Source organism: Schistocerca americana, chromosome 6, assembly GCF_021461395.2.
Source record: "Schistocerca americana isolate TAMUIC-IGC-003095 chromosome 6, iqSchAmer2.1, whole genome shotgun sequence".
NCBI lineage: Eukaryota > Metazoa > Arthropoda > Insecta > Orthoptera > Acrididae > Schistocerca > Schistocerca americana.
The window spans coordinates 429,285,142-429,302,147 of NC_060124.1; the positions used below are offsets into that span (position 1 = coordinate 429,285,142).

At 44.7% G+C, this 17,006-nt stretch overlaps 1 protein-coding gene across 1 annotated transcript in view; it reads left to right on the forward strand.

Annotated features, from left to right (window-relative positions):
* The window catches only part of LOC124620188, a 316,968-nt gene that overhangs the window by 296,989 nt on the left and 2,973 nt on the right, over positions 1–17,006 (forward strand). Inside the window, exon 4 of the mRNA XM_047146858.1 lies at positions 11,785–11,951. Coding sequence (XP_047002814.1) covers positions 11,785–11,951 — 167 coding nt within the window. The remainder of the gene's footprint in view (positions 1–11,784; positions 11,952–17,006) is intronic.

Here is a 17,006-nt window from a genome sequence, read left to right on the forward strand (position 1 = left end):
TGGGATTTTTATGCCTATGGCTCTTCCTGATTCTAGTCGTTCGATTTCAGTCACCGGAATGCCTTCCCTTATAAGAATGGCTGTACCGATATTGGCTTCCGTAGAAACATTAACAATTTCAAAAAAGCCTGGGATCCGAAATTCCGTTATCGCAACTTCTTGTAGCAGCGCGATATCTGTCCCGGACTGGTACAAGAATTCTTTTAGTGCTGCCAATTTCAAGGGTGACTGTATTTTATTAATGTTAATAGTAGTAATGCTATAAGCTTGCATCACAGACATACCATAAGAAGCTATTTGGGATGAGGATCGGTATGATTATAGCAGCAACGTGCTTCCCTACAAGGCACGATCTTTACAAGCTGTGTGCCCATTACATGTACTAAATTCCTAGAAAAATTTGCACTGCTTTTAAACAAAGAGCTTCAGAAGAAAAGTATCCTGAAATCCCGACAATGCATTGCTATAAGTCACTGTGGCCATTCTCTTTCTCCTCGTCAGTGTTGGCCCTGATGACTTCTTGTTTAATATTCTTTTTCTTGATGTCTTTCTTCTCTGGTGTGGCTTTCGCTTGATGACGCGTGACAGCAAGATCCGGTGTCGGTCGCTGCCGCCGGCGGTGGCTGAATGGGGCAACGGCCGTGGCTTGCGAGTTGTCAATATTTGGTTCCGGCGTGGTGTCTGTTGTGCTGTCTTGCTGGCGAGGCGGTGATGCTTGTTTATTTCCTCCTTCGGCGCGGCGTTGCGCTTCGGACTCAGCAGGTTGTTTACTTGGTACTTCCTCGTACTGTTCGCACTGTATGGGCTGTGCACTTGATGCGGTTATTTCAGTCGTGACCTCAGGCTCAGGGTCACATTTCCGTGAAAGGTCACTACCAGCTGCGTCACTATTTGTTCGTGGCGGTATAAGTCCTTGTGCGGAAGCCACATCGACCTGCATTCCATCTCCTTTTTCCACTTCCAACAGATCTTCAGGACTGGGCTTCGGCCTCCTAGCAACGGGTGTTTCACAGCAAGAGTCTTCATCAACATTTTTTTCAGCGTCCTCTAGAGGACGCTTTTTAGTGGGAATCTCGCTGTAACGGGACGGAATTTCAGCAGTTAATGCAGGTTTTAAAGACAGAAAGTCATTAACATTAAGTCCAACATTTTCAGAGGTAGTAACAGGATCCACGACAGCCGCCGGCTCTGTTGTATTACTGGCTGGCAACAAATCGTTGAGTGTTAATTTCCGGCGTTGCGTAAGGTTATTTGTTAGCACAAAAACACGGCGAGGGCAGTCCTGACGGAGGTGACCAGACTCGTTACATACATGACATGTAGGGGTTTGCCCTGCCTTGCGCCCGTCAACAAAGATGTGGGAGGGAATGTTGGCCTCCACTTCCATCTCCACGGAGCGAATGCCGTTAAAGCACTGCAGCTTGAAATGCGAAGCCCACCTTTCGTTGACTATTTGCCTGACAACCCCATATTTTGAAAGGACTTCTTTAATTTTCGAGTTGTCTACTTCTATGGGAATATTCAAAACCCTAACATTCCTAATTACAGACTCGGAATTCCGGAGTTTTACATTACTTTTAGTACCATCACGGTGTATAAATTCCGTTTCATTACCAAATTTTGCCAGAAAGCGGTCTACACTCACGGAATCGTTAAACTTTACAAAAATGCAGTATTCATCAGAGTCTAGCTGCATGGTATGAACAGATTCAGAATAAAGGCCAATTACCTCGGTAATCCAGTCGTGTATTTCAAGTGCAGAGGGCTGTACTCGACGGGTGTACTTGTCGAAGGTGAAAATCACGGTGTTTTTTCTCACGTAGTTTGCCATGGTGTTCTGCAGCGATGAAATCTCGGACAACGCCGAAATCCCAACAGCACTACGTAGAAAGATGACACGACGAAGACAAAATGCTCAATTGATAACGCTTAATTCACGTGCGAAACGTCAATAAACGAGCACGAAACTCGAAAACACTGGCGTAAACACTGAACGTTCACGGAGCAAACTTGAGGAGCGTGCGACCGCTGCGACAGCTAAAGCCAGACTGATGTGCGGACACATTATATAACGGATACTATAAATTAAAATAGGGTCTACTTTTCAATGCAAGCTAATCATCATCAAATCTTTTAGATGTAGGTAGGAATGTTGAAATATTTCAAATTCTTGTGAAGGGTTCATTTTGTAGTCCTTGTCAGCTATAGGTAAAATTTACATGCTAAGCAGGAATGGAGGAGGAAGAGGATTTTGAGACGTTCTGCAAAAGTTACCTCAGATGAATTCTCACCGTTTTTGTAGAACAAGCATTCACGAAAGCGAGTCTTAAATGTGCTCCCTGTCTGTACTTTATAAAATGTTTCATAGTTATGTGTCACTGCCAAGTAACATAGCTCGATGAAACTTGGACCACACATAAAACTAACTGCTATGGTATACTAATACTGAAGGAAACTGAAAGAAATGTGCGATGAAGCGAACAGACATGACACTGTTATACAAAAACAATAAGCACACTGAGGTCATCACGATTCACGATTGATTTTTGGACATTACAAAAGTCAGGAAAGAGCTCTTAAGAGGGTGTGTGATCAAGATGGTTAGCATTGCATTCTTTGCAACGCGTTCCGAATCTAATCACAAGCGTTGGTAAGGGGTTTTTGTGGTTGGGCGTCCCATTTCTTTACCAGCGCGGTCAACAACTGCTAGATGGTCCTTGGTACTTGTGGATGTGCTCTAATACGTACTGCCAACGCATCCCATACGTGATCGATGGGATTCAAGTCGGGATAAAGGGAAAGCCAGAACATTCGCCGTATATCCTCTCGCTCCAAGAGTTCCTCCACCTGCAATATTCGATGCGGTCGCACATTGTAATCCACAAAAATGAAGTGAGGGACAAAAGCATATCCGAAGGAAACACATGGGGAACGAGAACAGTGTCACAGTAACTCTGACCGGTCAGTGTCCCACGTTGAAAGATCTGGAGGTCAGTATGCCCATACAACATTATTTCTTCCTGCACCACAACACCTTGACCATCAAAACGATAGGTCGAATATGTTGCATGGGGCATACTGAGCCATGTGCGTCTTTTCAGGGGTGCATTCGGCTCTGACATCATTTTTACGGATGACAGTTCTCCAATCCATGGAACCGCGCAAATGGAGAAGCTTTTGGAACGAGAGGATATTCGGCGAATGTTCTGGCTTTCCCGTTAGCCCGACTTAAATCCCACCGAGTTCGTGTGAATTACGTTGGGAAACGTATTGCAGAATCTCCACACAAGTCCATGGCTTCAGCGTAATTATTACTTTTGAAGAAAGGCGTCATTTCTGTTCGCCTCATAGCATATTTCTTTCTGTTACCTTCTGAATTAATCTGTAGCTGATCTTCCTAAGCGTGATACACGTTTCACCGAGCTATGTTACTTGGCATATACACGTCACGCTAAAGTTAGTTTGTCCTTACGTTTTGCATCAAGAGTATATAAATGATCTAGAGGATAACTTGGTTAAGTAACATGAGATTGTTCGCAGGCGATGCTGCTGTCTTTTGCTAAGCTGCGACCTGGAAGATAGTAGCGAAATGTAGGAGGTTCCGCGGAGGATCGCTGATTGATGAAGGGATTTGCAGTTGAGACTGGACGTAAATACAACGAATTACGCATATAGGAGGCGAAGAGGTCCATTACGCTACTGGTGAAAATTGCTGGAACAGTAGCAATGGTAAAATACCTAGGAGTAGTTTCCCGCAGCGGCGTGAAGTGGAACGACCAAGCAAAACTAACTGTAGGAAAAGCAGATACAAAGCTAAGATTCATTATAATAAAAAGAACTTTAATTCATTTTTGAAAGGAGTGTTTGGCAATATACATGTGAGACCGATTCTCGAGTACTGTTCTTCAAAAAAATGTTCAAATGTGTGTGAAATCTTATGGGACTTAACTGCTAAGGTCATCTGTCCCTAAGCTTACACAATACTTAACCTAAATTATCCTAAGGACAAACACACCCATCCATGCCCGAGGGAGGACTTGAACCTCCGCCAGGACCAGTCGCACCGTCCATGACTGTAGCGCCCCAAGACCGCTCGGCTAATCCCGCGCGGCACTCTTCTTCAGTCTGTGGCTCTTACTAGGTATATATTCAGGATGTGACGTGTATAGTGCAGATATTTTTATATGTGGTACCTTAATAGGTACACATCTCAGTGTGTAGGTTGTTTTTATTTTCAGCGTCGAACAATATACGTATTCCCTCGACATGGCGAAGACCATAATGCATCACAAAATCTGAATACATTACAATAATACATCACATAGTATAAAAACACGAATCATTATAAACCAGATAACATATAAAAGTACACATTACTGTCACAGACACTGTACACATTGAAGATTATTCAGCCACTGAAAGGCTTCTCCAGAGATATTGTGGATGTCTTTAATCCCTCCTCCTTCGAGAACCGCAAAGTGCACAGTTTAAAATATGGTCCATAGTTTGAAATTCACCACACTGACAGAAAGAATCATTTCCAAGATTCTACTTTCTCATTAAGCTTTTACAGTGACCGGTTCCAGCCCTTCATCTGTTTAATCTTGTCCAGAATCGTCTTGGAAGGTCAGAAACAAGAACTTATTTGGCCATGTCAGCAATAGGGGATGCATTTATTGGAGGTCTTCTTCGCCAGTCTTCTTTTCAGTCTGTTTCTTCCTCAAAATCTTTTAACCTTTGAATAGTCTTCCGGAGTTGCGTCCGCGACTTCAGTCGATCATTTTTGTGCAAATGCTGATGAAATGGGGACTGCACTGGTTTGATATCTTTTTGCACTCCTTTTTTTACTACACCTTGCGTCTGATGTTGGTGGTTGGCTATTGGCTAGCAGTGGGAGCCAGATTGTGCGGGTCGGTTTCATTTAGCGAGTCATGGTCTTCATTGATTCACTGAGCTCAAAATCAGTTTCTTTTGTGCTGACGCTCACTGCCCATACTGGGGTGCAATACTCTGCTGAACCACGAGATACAAGTACCAATGCTGATGTGAACAATGTGTTTGCGTCGGTTCCCCATGAGCTGGCTGCTAGTTTGGATGGTAAAGAGTTTCTGGATATCAGCTTTCACTTCACTTCTTCTTGGTCGTGTCTGTAGGAAAGTGTACAGTCAAGTTTAACTCGTAAGTATTTAGGTGTGTTTTCATGTTTAGTTGTTTCTCCGCAGCGATCAAGGCTCAACTTCCTGTCAGCTTTTTTTTTTTTTTTTTTTTTTTTTGTTAGATGCATAGTGATACTTACAGATTTAGAGGGATTTGATTTAAAGTGCCATTGAGTATAAGTGTGTAAATCACTATTCAGGGTAGTTTCTAGCTATTCAAATGACTTTCGTTGAGTGGCAATTGCTGAATCATATGAATAGGCAAATTTATGTGACTGTATTGGATAAATTCGATATCCAGGTTGTTTCAAAATGAATATACGGGTTCTAAGGCTTTGTAGCGTCTACTGCATTCAGCTGACAATCACGAACAATACATCAAATGAAAGAGTAACTCAAACAGGTTAGTTTGTATACGTGTGCGCAAAGGGAAGGGTATGGAACGACTAAGAGTGACTGAAGAGCGTGTTGAACGAGCCTTTCACGCTTAGCCCGGAGAACTCAGTTCGGAAGGCTAGTCTTGTATTAGCAATTTCTGTGACATCTCTGCGGAGACTTTTAAGGAAACGCTTACAACAACGACCTTATCGTTCGCAGTTATTACAAGTTCTTAAGCCTACAGACTATGGCTTGTGTATGAACTTTGCAAAACGAAATGCTGCTGCCTGACGAAGAAAATTTTGTGGATCGTGTCGTCTTAAGTAATGAATCGACTATCTAGCTAAGTGAAAATATGAAAAAAAAATAATAATTTGCGCATCTGGAGGTCAGCAAACCCCTACGAGATGGTACAGCTGCAACGAGACTCCCCTATATTGAACCTTTTTTTGTGTCGTATCCCAGCGGAAAGTTCGTAGGCCTTTATTTTTCTGCGAAGCAACTGTAAATGGTGTTTCTTCTCTTGATGCGCCAGAACTATGGATCTTTCCTCAATTGGAAGAAGCGGAACCATGGAACTTCACTTGGCAGCAAGATGATGCCTCACCTCACTAGCATACTCAGTACGCGGCTGGTTAAACGGTGCTGCACCCGACCGCTGGATTTGGCCTATAGGGACCGGATGACAGAACTTATTTCGCATGAGCTCCATGTTCACACTCGATCTGACGCGATGAGATTTTTACCTTCGGGGGTTTATAAAGAATCATGTGTACATGCCTCGCTACCAGCTGATCTACCCGACTATAGAAACAGAATTGTTGGGACTACTATTCCAGACACACTGATCAGAGTTTGGGAAGAACTCGCTTGCCGACTCAATGTGTCGCAAATGATACTCACACCGAAGACTTGCAAGAAAAACTGTTTGAGTTAGTCTTTTCTTTTTTGTATTATTTATGATTGTAAGTTGAATGTAATAAATGCTACAAAGCCTTAAATTCCTTATACTCATTTTTAAACATCCTACATGTAAGTTGAAAAGTAAGGGGGTGAGCATTTAATGAGGTAGAATTAACAGGAAAGGGAGAGAAGATACAACGAAAAGCGTTTGTTCGAAGAAGAGTTAGGGAACACTTTCCTTCCTCCCTAATGACTGAAGCCAGAAAATTAGATAAATTATAGCTCGTACAGAGGTTTATCGGCAGCCTCTCTTCCCATGCCCCGTTCGAGAGTGCAGTAGGGTAAGGGGTAAATTGTATATGTAGGAACACAGCTACCTACCGAAGTGTCCTCAGGCAGTATACGTAAACAAACTGGGCTCTGAGGCAGATGAGTATTTTGATTTCTCCACCGGTTCTCCTTAGGAAGGTGAGTCACCTTGAGTCCCGTATTCTACGGCAGGGTTTTGGCCATGTAAATGGAATGACAGTCCTCGTAAAGAGTATTTCATTAAGACTGATACCTTTTCAAATTTGGAAAAAAATAAACCACGCAACGTATCAAAGTAAACTGTGCTTTGTTTTGAAGCTTAGACAATGCAGTTACGTTCTGAACAAAATAACGTTGAAATACCCACCACGGCTTTGAACACAATGAGGCACACGATGACACGATGGCTCCAATTGTCGATCATTCTGCACAACATTAGTGGCGTTATGACTGTGACAGCCGGACGAATGTTCGCCTCCATATGTTCCAAAGCTTGTGGCTTGTTAAGCACAGACCTGTGCTTTGATGTAGCCCCAAAGAAGAAAATCCATGGGTGTTAAATCACACGACCGTGGCACCCAATTCACAGATCCATGTCTTGAGACGATCCGGTCGCCAGCGTTCTTCCTCAGCAAATTGAGCGTAGCATCAGCTGTATGCCACTTAGCGACCACATGTTTTCAGTATCTATGGTCTCGACCTGTGACCACAGAAATTCGCGCAACATGGATCTGTACCGGTTGCTAGTGACATTAACAGTTCTTCTCTCGTCATCTCGAAAGAAATAGGGTCGAATGAGGCCGCCACCCCATAAACTGCAACCTACAGTGAGATTTTATGAAAGCAGTGGCACCTCATCGATTCTTCTGCTCCAATGGCCACACTTTTGCGTGTTGACAAAGCCACTAAGATAAAAATATACCTCGTCTGAGAAGATGATTATTCCAGTGAAATCAGGATCAGTTTCCAGCTGGTACACGGCCCAATCAGCGAACTCACGGCGCATTCGTGACCATTTGGCTTCAACTCTTAAGTCAGTGCAACTTTGTATGGATGCAGGAACAAATCTTTTCATAAGATTCATTAAGTTGATGCCTGAGATACTACAACCGTTGAGATTGTCCTGAATCTGACATATTCGTCTCTTTCCCAATATGGCTACTACTACTGCGATGTGTCTTCACTTCGCGCTTTACGTTGTCTTCTTCGTGTCTTGTGGCCGTGTAGAGTGAAATCCCGCTCAGACTTCGTCACAGTGCAGCGTATAGCCTGAACAGAGAAACGATGATGGCGACACAGTTCTCTGGAGAACAAACGATGAGGACCCACTAACCAACTGACACGATGGTAAAAAAATTTAATGGTTTCTAAACATTCAGGTAAGTCTCTACATGATGAAACTGCGAACTGTGCTGGATATTTTCGCACCAGGTAGCGCACAACAAAATACACTGACGGAAAAAAATTCAGAACAGCAGTAAGTAGTTGTGCGACATAAACGAGAATTGTTAGGCGTGTTTCTACATCTAAAGGACGATGTATCCTAATTTCGCGCCCGTAGCTACTAGCTCCGCTACGAAGATGCAAATCAGGTTTGCTTTAAATACACACTGAAAGGATCGTGAGCATTAGTTACCTTTGAGACTGGACATGCTGAGTTGATATTAATCTATAATGTCCTTAAGGTGACAATGACGCTACCATCAACAACTCACTGAGTTTCAGCGCGGTTGGCCGGTCGGCGTGGCCGAATGGTTCTAGGCGCTTCAGTCTGGAACCGCGCGACCGTTACGGTCGCAGGTTCGAATCCTGCCTCGGACATGGATATGTGTGTGATGTCCTTAGGTTGGTTAGGTTTAAGTAGTTCTAAGTTCTAGGGGACTGATAACCTCAGACGTTAAGTCACATAGTGCTCAGAGCCATTTGAACCATTTGAATCAGCGAGGTTGTATAATAGGGTTACAAGAAGCTGGGTATTGCTTCTCCTATATTGCAGAAAAACTTAGTAGGAATTATCCACTGTACACGGTTCCTAGCAGCGCATGTCATGAGAATGTACGATCGCAAGAAGGCCAGGCGTCAGACGGCAACGTAGCATTACCGCGAGGAAAGACCATCCTGTCCGTCGTATGGCTCTGTCGCATAGTACTGCATCTGCAGTAGCAGTTTGAGCAGCAGTTGGCACCACTGTGACACAACGAACTGTTACAGATAGGTTATAGGTTATTTTAAGGACAACTCTGAGCTAGACGCTCTGTTTCGTGCATACCGCTGACCCCAAACCGTCGCCATTTGCGACTGAAGTGTTGTCAAGCGAGAGTTTATTGGAGACCATGGTGGAGGTCTGTTGTGTTTTCTGATGAAACCTGGTTCTACCGCGGTGCTACTGATGACCGTGTATTGGTTAGGAGGAAGAGAGTTGAGGGCTTTGAACCAACTTGTCTGCGTGATAGACATACTGAACTTACAGCTACAGTTATGATCAGCAGGGGCATTCTCGTGGCTATGACGCGCACCCTGACTGCAAATTTGTACGTCAGTCTGATGGCTCGACCTGTTGTGCTGCCATTCATGACCAGCATTCTAGGAAATGTTTTCCAACTGGATAACGCTCGACCACACGCTGTTGTAACCCAACGCGCTCTACACTGTCGACATGTTGCATCAGACTCTAATCGAGCACGTATGGGAAATCATCGGGTGGCAACTCCAGCGTCATCCATAAACTACATGAACTGTTCTTGTATTAACCGAGGAAGTGCAAGAGGCATGGAACTCCATACCACAAACTGATATCTAGTACCCCTCCAACACAATAGATGTACGTTTCCATACTTGCATTCAAAGTTCTGGCGGTTACACATGTTATTAATGTACCAACATTTCACATTTCTAATGGCTTCCTACGTAGTTACATTAACCTGTCATCTTGCAATGTTAATCACTTAAATGTGCTGCCTAGACAAATGTATTCCCGAAATTCAATAACTCTACATTAATTTTTTGTTTTTGGTGCTGCGATTTTTCCCCGTCAGTATATAGGGTGGTCCATTGATCGTGACCGGGCCAAATATCTTACGAAATAAGCGTCAAACGAAAAAACTGCAAAGAACGACACTGGTCTAGGTTGAAGGGGGAAACCAGATGGCGCTATGGTTGGCCCGCTAGATGGCGCTGCCATAGGTCAAACGGAAATCAACAGCGTTTTTTTAAACAGGAACCCCCATTTTTATTACATATTCGTGTAGTACGTAAAGAAATATGAATGTTTTAGTTGGACCACTTTCTTCGCCTTGTGACAGATGGCGCTGTAATAGTTACAAACGTATAAGTACGTGGTATCACGTAACATTCCACCAGTGCGGACGGTACTTGCTTCGTGATACATCACCCGTATTAAAATGGACCGTTTACGAATTGCGGAAAAGGTGGATATCGTGTTAATTCTGATCAAAATGCCCAACGGGCGTGTGCTATGTATGCTGCACGGTATCCTGGACGACATCATCCAAGTGTCCGCACCGTTCGCCGGATACTTACGTTATTTAAGGAAAAGAAGTCCTCAGCCACATGTGAAACGTCAACCACGACCTGCAACAAATGATGATGCCCAAGTGGTAGTTAGCTGCTGTCGCGGCTAATCCGCACATCAGTAGCAGACAAATTGCGTGAGAATCGGGAATCTCAAAAACGTCGGTGTTTAGAATGCTACACACAACATCGATTGCACACGTAGCATATTTCTATGCACCAGGAATTGCATGGTGACGACTTTGAACCTCGTGTACAGTTCTGCCACTGAGCACAAGAGAAACTACGAGCCGATGACACATTTTCTGCGCGCGTTCTATTTAGCGACGAAGCGTCATTCACCAACAGCGGTAATGTAAACCGGCATAATATGCACTATTGGGCAATGGAAAATCCACGATGGCTGCGGCAAGTGGAACAACATTAACCATGGCGGGTTAATGTATGGTGTGGCATTATGGGAGGAAGGATAATTGGCCCCCATTTTATCGATGGCAATCTAAATAGTGCAATGTATGGTGATTTCCTATGTAATGTTCTACCGATGTTACTACAAGATGTTTCACTGCAAGACAGAATGGCGATGTACTTCCAACATGATGGATGTCGGGCACATAGCTCGCGTGTGGTTGAAACGGTTTAGAATAGCATATTTCATGACAGGTGGATTGGTCGCCAAAGCAAGATACCATGGCCCGCACGTTAACCGGATCTGACGTCCCCGGATTTCTTTCTGTGGGGAAACTCGAAGGATATTTGGTATAGTGATCCCCCAACAACGCCTGACGACATGTGTCAGCGCATTGTCAATACATGTGCGAACATTACGGAAGACGAGCTACTCGCTGTTGAGAGGAATGTCGTTACACGTATTGCCAAATGCACAGAGGCTGACGGACATCATTTTGAGCACTTATTGCATTAATGTGGTATTTACAGGTAATCACACTGTAACAGCATGCGTTCTCAGAAATGATAAGTTCACAAAGGTACATGTATCACATTGGAACAACCAAAGTAAAATGTTCAAACGTACCTACGTTCTGTACTTTAATTTAAAAAACCTACCTGTTACCAACTGTTCATCTAAAATTGTGAGCCATACGTTTGTGACTATTACAGCACCATCTATCACAAAGCGAAACAAGTGGTCCAAGTAAAACATTCATATTTCTTAACGTACTACACGAATATGTATTAAAAATGGGGGTTCCTATTTAAAAAAAAAACGCAATTGATATCCGTTTGACCTATGGCAGTGCCATCTAGCGGGCCAACCATAGCGCCATCTGGTTTCCCCCTTTAAGCTAGACGAGTTTTGTTCTTTGTAGTTTTCTCGTTTGAGGCTTATTTCGTGAGATATTTGGCCCGGTCACGATCAGTGGACCACCCTGTATGTTAGAAACCGGAAATTCCAGTTTCAAAAAAGTATTGTCCTTAATGAAAGACCATTTTGCATCCAATGAGCATAACGTGTATCGGCGTGTGTGCGTGTGTGATGTGGCAGAGTACCCGGAGCTGGGGTGCTGGGTGTGCGCGACGCTGCCGCTGCTGCTGCTGATGCTGCTGGGCTGCGGCAACTCGGTGCTGGTGAGGGGCGTCTTCATAGACGGAGAGGAGCCGGGCGGCCGCTGCATCATCTTCCCCTGCAAGTACCTGCGCGCATACCTGCAGGTGAGTCCACTTAACCTAACCTAACCTAACCTAACCTAACGAGTAAAGACGTCGGCACACGGACCGCGATTTCGAACAGCAACGTCGACCTTGTCGAGTCCATCGTGCTGTTGTACGCTCAGAAACGATGTGATGTGCGTAGACGGTACTAATGGCATAACATTATGTGGCAACCCATTGCGCTCCAGCGCCAGTTGTCGACTATATGACTCGGAAGTCGCAGTGTTAACGAAACGGACAGACATAAAATTTCTATGTTAGCTCTATTGAAATGCACATTTCCACCCTTGTCCACATGCTATTCATGTTGTTTTGCCTGTAATAAACTTAAAAAAGAGCTTCAATATCTGCGCTGAGATGACAGAAGTCGTGGAATACCTCCTAACATCGTGTCGGACCTTCTTTTGCCCGGCTTAGTACAGCAACTAAACGTGGCATGGACTCAACAAGTCGTAGGAAGACCCTAGCAGAAATGTTGGGCCATGCTGCCTCTAAGCCGTCCATAACTGCGAAAGTGTTGTCAGTACAGGATTGTGTGCACGAAATGACATCTCGGTTATGTCGTATGGCTGTGCGAAGATATTCATGTCGGGAGTTCTGGATGGCCAAATCATTCCCTCGAATTGTCCAAAATTATCTTCAAGGCAATCGCGATCAATCGCGGCCTGGTGACACCTATAAAAATTCCATCGTTGTTTAGGAACACGAGGTCCATGATTTTTTTCCAAGTAGCAGAACATAACCATTTCCAGTCAAGTATCGGCTCAGTTGGACCAGAGGATCCAGTCCAGTCTAGGTAAACACAGCCCACACCATTATGGAGCCACCACCAGCTTGCACATTGCCTTGTTGACAGTCTGGGGTCCATGGCTTCGTGGTATCTTCACCATACTTTAATCCTACCATCAGCTTTTACCAACTGAAATCGGGACTCATCTGATCAGGCCACTGTTTTCCAGTTGTCAAGCATTCAACCGATATGGTGTCGAACGAGGACAGGCACTGCAGGCGACGTCGTGCTTTAGCAAAGGCACTCTTGTCGCACGTCTGTTGCCATAGCATAGTGACGCAAAATTTTGCCGCACTGTCTTAACGGAAACGTTCGTCATACGTCCTACTTTGATTTCTGCGATTATTCCTCGCAGTGTTGTTTGTCTGTTAGCACCGACAACTCTATCCAAACCCCGTCAAGTGAAGGCCGTCGGCCATCTCGTTATCTGTAGTGAGAGTTAATGCCTGTAAGTTAGTATTCTTGGCGCACCCTGTTGAATATTGATTTCCTTAACGATTTCCGAAATTGACTGTTTCACGTGTCTACCTGCACCCTACCATTCTGCATTCAAAGTCTGTTAATTCCCGCCATTCGGCCATAACCATGTCGAAAATATTTTCGCATGAATCATCTGAGTACAAATGACAGGATACTACCGCCCTCTGTTGGTTGGTTGATTTGTGGGAGAGGCCTTTAGGTTTCGCATGCCTGCTAGCAGATGCTAGAGCGGCAGGGGAGTGCCAATCTGCTGAATGGGTGTGGAAGTCTCTCTACAGACACATTGTTAAAGTGCTTAATGAAGGTGCGAAGGTAGCACTGAGGGTGTTGCCAAACTAGGTTCTCTTAAGCCACCCATTCACAGGGCCACTAGTCTGCCCCCACCCCCCACCCTTCCATTCCAATGAGCAGGAGCAGTTTCCAAACCTGTTAACTCTGGGTGGACACATTGTGGCTGTGTGATGGACCCCATCTGTGCCCAGTTGCATGGCAGCTTCCACCATTGCAAAGGAAGAGGAAAAAGGGAGGAGACTGGGGTGGCAGGTAGCATTTTGGGCTAGCAGGTAATGGTGCGCTGGAGGAGCCGATGCATCCAGACTGTGGAGCTGACTGCTATAAAATCACCCACACAAAGGCTAGCGTGTCGAGTCAGACACACTCGACAGGAGAGTGGTGGGGGTACGGAGGGGGGGGGGGTGTGCCTAAGTGATCGCCATGTGAAGGAGTGGCTTTAGAGGGACCCTAGCCGTTTCATTCACGCACCCATCAACACTGGCCCCCCTGTGATCACGCCACAGAGGGTCCAAAATAAGACTTGTGGAAGAAACATCCTTTGCTGCTTCAGATCACATCCATATTTGTTTGAATGGTTTTTAACGGTCCTGCAAAGATTGCAGTTGCACAACACTTCAAGGGGCTCAGAGCATTGGCGTTGCAGCCCCACGATGTTCTTTGTGTAGTGTTGAATCTTCTGGGAAGGGGGAGGGAGGGGGGGGGGGAGGATGTCAGCAGTGTTGAACGTTAGATTATCAAGAACGATCACATACTGCTCACTGCACTGTGTACTGCAGTTTCCGACTGTGGAATGTGTGGGAATCATCACCTCACAGGTAGCCCCAGTTGTAGCCAATCTGTTCATGGAGTACTTTGAAAACATCGCCCTGGACACAGTCCTGAGAAGCCTAGTTGCTTTTATCATTACGTCGAAGACACGTTCGTTGTCTGGTCTCATGGACGTGAAAAGCTGGGAGAATTCTTGGACCATATCAACAACATCCATGACAACTTCAAGTTCACGATGGAGGTAGAGACAGATGGTGCCTTGCCGTTCCGTGATGTCCTCGTTCGCCGTAAAGCAAGTGGGTGTCTCAGCCACAGCGTTTACCGGAAACCCACCCACACAGACCGATATCCGCACGCTAAAAGCTATCACCATCCGTCGCAGAAACGTTCTGTTCTGAGGACCTTAGTGCATCGAGCCGAAACCGTCTCAGATTCTGAAAACTTGCCGGAGGAACTGAGCCACTTACGGAAAGTATTTAAGGGAAACGGCTACAACAACCGCCAGACTTCGCAAGCTATCTTTCCGAAAATACGTAAGCAGCAAGACTCCGAGGAGGACTAGAGGTTGCGTTCTTGCCGTTCTGTGACTCAATAACAAGAAAGATAAGCCGGTTTTTGAAGAGGCATAAAATCGATTCGGTCTTCAGGGTTCCAGCAAAAACTCGACAACTCTTGAGGCCTGTGAAAGACGATGTAGACATCAGAATGCCAGGAGTAAATAAAATACGACGTGGGTGTGGACAGTTCTATATCGGACAGACTGAATAGCGTTGTGCAGAACACGAGAGATGTTTTCGTCTACAGTACCCAGAGCAATCAGCGGTAGCACAGCATGCATTAGAAAACAGTCATCGTATTGCATTCGATGAGACATCAATTATCACACGGACTAACAGTTTTTGGGATAGCATAACGCAAACATTACCATACATTGTGCCAGAGCGGGTACCAGTGACGTCATGGAAGGCAGCGCGGCTGTATAAGGACGGCAGCAGCAACCAGAAGACAATCACCACTTGACAATGGCCGAGGAGTACTCGGCCGAAAGCTCGTGGATTTTAAACCACTTGACGCATCTGGAAGCCCGAGAAACTTTTATTAATATTGAGTTTAATTACAGAAGTAAGTCCCTGACTCCTCAGCACAACAGAAGCTACAAATTTTGAAACAAAAACTGACCTGTAAAGTCAGTTGTTTTGTGGAAGAAACCGTCACACCTTGTTTCGAAACTTAGCTTTGTACTTGATATCTCTATGTAAGTTATGCAAGTTGATTGCAACTACATGACCGCCTCTTTCTCAGTTTAAGTCACTTTTAATAATATTTGTAGATATCGCTATATCTGTGACGGATAAAATGCAGTAAATTTCTCCTGACCAAACGGGTAGTGTGATGCTGTGATTAAAATATACAGGGTGGTCCATTGATCGTGACCGGGCCAAATATCTCACGAAATAAGCATCAAACGGAAGAACTACAAAGAACGAAACTCGTCTAGCTTGAAGGGGTAAACCAGATGGGGCTATGCCATAGGTCAAACGGATATCAACTGCGTTTTTTCATAAATAGGAACCCCCATTTTTTATATTATTACATATTCGTGTTGCACGTTAGGAAATATGACTGTTTTAGTTGGACCACTTTTTTCGCTTTGTGATAGGTGGCGCTGTAATAGCCACAAACATGTGGCTCACAATTTTAGACGAAGAGTTGGTAACAGGTAGGTTTTTTAAATTAAAATACAGAACGTAGGTACGTTTGAACATTTTATTTCGGTTGCTCCAATGTGATACATGTCCCTTTATGAACTTATCATTTCTGAGAGCGCATGCTGTTACAGCGTGATTACCTGTAAATACCACATTAATGCAATAAACGCTCAAAATTATATCCGTCAACCTCAATGCATCTGGCAATATGTGTAACGACATTCCTCTCAACAGCGAGTAGTTCGCCTTCCGTAATGCTCGCACATGCATTGACAATGCGCTGACGCATGTTGACAGGCGTTGTCGGTGGATCAGGATAGCAAATATCCTTCAACTTTCCCCACAGAAAGAAATCCGGGGACGTCAGATCCGCTGAACGTGCGGGCCCTGGTATGGTGCTTCGACGACCAATCCACCTGTCATGAAATATGCTATTCAATACCGCTTCAACCGCACGCGAGCTATGTGCCGGACATCCATCATGTTGGAAGTACATCACCATTCAGTCATGCAGTGAAACATCTTGTAGCAACATCGGTAGAACATTACGTAGCAATCTCAACACCGATGTTTTTGAGATTCCCGATTCTCGCGCAATTTGTCTGCTACTGATGAGCGGATTAGCCTCGACAGCAGCTAAAACACCTACCTGGGCATCATCATTTGTTGCAGGTCGTGGTTGACGTTTCACATGTGGCCCAACACTTTCTGTTTCTTAGCCGAATACTTTCTGTTTCTTATATAACGTAACTATCCCGCGAACGGTCCGGACACTTGGATGATGTCGTCCAGGATACCGAGCAGCATACATAGCACACGCCCTTTGGGCATTTTGATCACAAGAGCCATACATCAACACGATATTAGTCTTTTCCGCAATTGGTTAACCGTCCATTTTAACACGGGTAATGTATCACGGAGCAAATACCGTCCGCAGTGGTGGAATGTTACGTGATACCACGTACATATACGTTTGTAACTACTACAGCGCCATCTGTCACAAAGCGAAGAAAG